Here is a 4,151-nt window from a genome sequence, read left to right on the forward strand (position 1 = left end):
AAGGAATAAAACTGTACGTACAGGATGAATTAATGTGGTTTTCAGTGGCAAAGCAGCACTGGCCTCAAAGGGCCAATGACAACTAACTTGCCTAAAAGGGAATTTAATAAGACGCAGGTCTCTTTCTGTCTCGGAAACTGTGACTTTGTCCAGGAATGCAAGGCCTAATCTCTCCCTCAGTCTTTCCAAATGTCTCCTTGTTGACCCGAAGAGAGGCTAACTTTTCTCTGTGATCCTGGGTCAGAGTTAAAAGGAGTCAGAACATGCTGACATCACAGCAGCATGCAATTATCACCTCTTAGTCTCCAAACCGGCTGTCCTCTCCTTAGACACATATTTCTGAAACATTATGAGCAATTTCAACATGTTTGAAGTTTGCCCTCAGAAGATCTTGACATCATTAGCATTAATATTAGACAACGGCGCAGAGCTGTGATGAGTTGAACCATCTGAGAGTTGAATTCATTAATTGACAGTTATTAACACGCAAAGGTAGCTTGTCCTCTACCAGAGCGACACTTTAAATTGATTCTGAGTGGCTCAAGCAGACGTTTAATTTGGAGAGGCAGAGTAATTCTCTGAATGTCCTCTTGACAAAATAATTCTCCTCTCTCCCTGAAGGACGTTTGTCCTCTTCAACTACTGAAAACAATTTAAGAGTCCTTCTGATAAAACAGATCAAATGTTGTTTAATTAGTTTAAAATCCTGCGGAGCCCTCAGATCCTGGGGCGCATGCGCAAGTGCTGACCCAGACGCTGGCGTGTTCGAGTTTGTTTGTTTTGCCTTATAGTTGTCTTATATTTTATTTCTGATGCTATTTTACTCTTAGATTTTTAGAGATATGATTTTTACATTTATTTTGGTTTGGATTTGGAGTCTAAAATGCGTCGTCGATCGAGTTATTGCACTGGAAGCCGAAGTGGAGTTGGGAAGTTTGAGAAACAACGGACTAATGAGTAAAATGACTTACAGCTGCGAGGATCTACTAAGTCTTCGGTATAACATGAAAGTTCCGCCGAGTCCTCCTTGTGATGTTCCTCTTGAAATTATTTACTCTCCACAAACAACGTACAGGAAGAGGAAAAGGAGAAAGACATAAAGGGAAAGTTGAGAAGAAATTTACAAGTGGTGATGTCAGAGATGCATAGAGGGGACTAAACATAATGATGGGTAGACAACAGAAACAAAAACAACTGGCTGATGATGACCCCCATACATTTGTAAATAATTTAAATGTTTTTTATTCACGATTTGATAATAATATAGGTGTTAATAATGTGAATAATGATACTCTCATTGAATCTAAACCTATGAGAATAGAGGTAAGGGAGGTTACCAAAGTGCTCCGTAGAATTAAAACAGATGGCCTTAAGGGCATTGTATTAAAAGAGTGTGCAGAACAACTTGGGCATGTTTGTACTAGGTTGTTTTAGGTCTTTTTAGATGATGGTTTTGTACCAGCAGCATGGAAATACACCACTGTTATTCCAGTACCTAAAACTTCTCAGGCCAGAGCTCTTAAAGACTTTCGCCCAATTGCACTAACATCTATTCTGTGCAAGAGCATGGAGCGTATATTATGTAAAGAATTGATGTCACAAATTAAAGGCTTTGTAGATCCATTACAATTTGCTTACATGCCCGATCGGAGCACGGTGGATGCCTCTCTGACCTTGTTACATAAGGCCCAACATCACCTAGATAAAACAAATGCTCATGTCAGAATTCTTTTCATGGATTTTACATCAGCCTTTAATACTGTACAACTGCAAATTTTAAAAGGAAGATTGCAAGATTTAGATGTAAGCAGTTGGTTGATTTTATGGATTGAATGTTTTTTAAGAAATAGACCCCAACGAGTCTGTGTCAATGGAATCTCATCTGATTATATAGTTCTGAATTCAGGGTTACCACAAGGATGCGTGTTATCACCTCTGCTTTTTTCTGTCTATATTAATGAACTTCAATGTAACCGGGATGATCTCACCCTGATCAAATATGCTGATGATTTGGTTTTAATTTCTTGCCAATTGGACATGAATAGTTTAACTTATTTTGAGTATATTGAAAGTCTTGCTCAGCGGTTTGATGATAGTCACTTACAATTGAATATTGAGAAGACAAAGGAACTATGCTGTGGGAACAAAAATAGGATCGGTACGGCTGGGGTCTCATATGAACAATATGCATATGTGTGGGCATACATATATATTGTATTGTATTAATTATTATTAGAAAAAAATTTTTTTGTGATATGTGAATGTGTAGTATTATTTGTTAGGATGTATTTTCTATGCCAGTGTCAAAGATGAATTTCTGTTCAGGAAATCTGGACAGACAATAAAGTTAAACTAAAACTAAACTAAAAAAAAAAAAAACTAAAACTAAAAGAGTGAGTTATTTCTGGTTAATTAAGACTCCATTAACAATAGTGATTCCTCATTAAAAAAAGGAGCATTATTAACCAAATAATGGCCAGTACAGATGGGTCAGGTTTATTAAAATGCAAAACTGCCTCACTGAGATCCAGTCGGGATTTTTTCTTCACTAAAATTTAAACTGAAGTTTTATTATTGGCACCTGTGGCTCTATGAATACCCTTTAATATCTATGGAATCTTCAGATAGTGGAAAAAGTTTCTTCAGATTATTCAAATGTTCTTCACACTAAGTAAAAAAAAAATGGTTATTTTAAAATCTGTTCACTGAAAGCTTTTTTAGGGTTTTATATCTACAGTTTTGTAGACTTTCTATAAAACTGAGTGTTGCCTAAAATAACGTCTATAGTACACATATTAATAATAGATGTTGTGATACATCAACTGCAGTACCATTAAAAATCCTAATCAATATCACTGTGGTTAGTCTGATAGGAATAATTTTATTCCACAATTTAGCTCAATTTTAGCCCGCTATTTTTGTTCTTTCATAATTTCACAAAAAACAGTTTGAGATCAATTATAATTGATGGGCCCACTGCTAAAAATCCCTGGTATTGGGCCTGGGGTTGTGAATTTAAGCAACAGGCATGGATCAAGTCATCAAAAAATAAAACTTTACTTACTGTGGGTTACTGTTTAAACAAAATGTCTACCTAAACTCCAAGGCGATATTCCATGAGAAAGCAGTATCTAATGGAGCATTACATTTAGAAAAAGTTTTAACATCCATGAGGCCACAATCTATTTTGCCCTGGTCTGCTCCGGCATCATCCTCACTGAAATATAATACCCTCAGAACTCTGGAAGGTTTTTCTCTCATTGCATCACAGGGTATGAATTGATGGGCACTATCACATGTGAGCCAAGCAATCGAGTCTTAGATTAGATCCATATGTTCTCAGAGAGCCAGGTCAACTGCAGATACGCACTCTCTGTCTCTCTCTCCTGCCCTGACACAGGGGAATGAATGAGTGTAATTTCAGAGAAAGGGTGAGGGAGAGCCAGAAGGATGGATAGAGAGAGGGAATGAGTGGGAGACAGAAACTTTCCCTTGAAAGTGTGAGGAAATAATTAAGGTGCAGAAATCAGAGCGTTTGTATAGAATAAACAATCTGGCTTCTGTAAAGTAATACTGACAGAAAATAACATTTGGAAAAGTATTCTGAAAATAGGGTCGATAAAAAGTAAATAAACAGCATGTACTCTCATTTTTGCTCTGTGGGTACAAAGAAATTTCAGAAGATTAAAAAACTATTTATACATATAAATAAATATATAAACTTATAAAACTATTTATAAGGCCGGAATCGGCGCACTCAAGAGCTCTGAGCCATTTATAAATGATATTATTAAATATTACATACATTGTGCAGTGTAAAGCTCAGTTCTGCAGGTAAACTGCAGGAATACAGTACAGCATGTGCTGATTATATCAGCCGAACATCAGAACTTGGCTCCTCTCACAGATTTAAATGAAGCCTTGAGGAGTTTTGTGATGCTTCAGCTTGTTGTTAATGCAGAAGTCCCTGTCATAAAAATTGCTATGATGAAAGGAACTGAATTAATAACAGAAGAGAGTTATTCACAACCTGAATCATCAGGCACGTAAGATGATGGAGAAGAGGACGTTTTAAAAGTTCATGTATCCCATGTGCTCCAGTTCTTTCTCTCTCTCTCTCTCTCTCTCTCTCTCTCTCTCTCTCACTCACT

General features: G+C 36.8%; 1 protein-coding gene across 1 annotated transcript in view; it reads right to left on the reverse strand.

Moving 5' to 3' along the window:
• Positions 1-298: 298 nt before the first annotated feature.
• LOC107704831 (maestro heat-like repeat-containing protein family member 1) overlaps positions 299-4,151 on the reverse strand; it is a 35,887-nt gene continuing 32,034 nt past the window's right edge. Inside the window, exon 42 of the mRNA XM_016507855.1 lies at positions 299-324. Within this exon, the coding sequence (XP_016363341.1) occupies positions 299-324 (26 nt within the window). The remainder of the gene's footprint in view (positions 325-4,151) is intronic.

This window comes from Sinocyclocheilus anshuiensis, unplaced genomic scaffold (assembly GCF_001515605.1).
Source record: "Sinocyclocheilus anshuiensis isolate Anshui unplaced genomic scaffold, SAMN03320099.WGS_v1.1 scaffold702, whole genome shotgun sequence".
Classification (NCBI taxonomy): Eukaryota; Metazoa; Chordata; class Actinopteri; order Cypriniformes; family Cyprinidae; genus Sinocyclocheilus; species Sinocyclocheilus anshuiensis.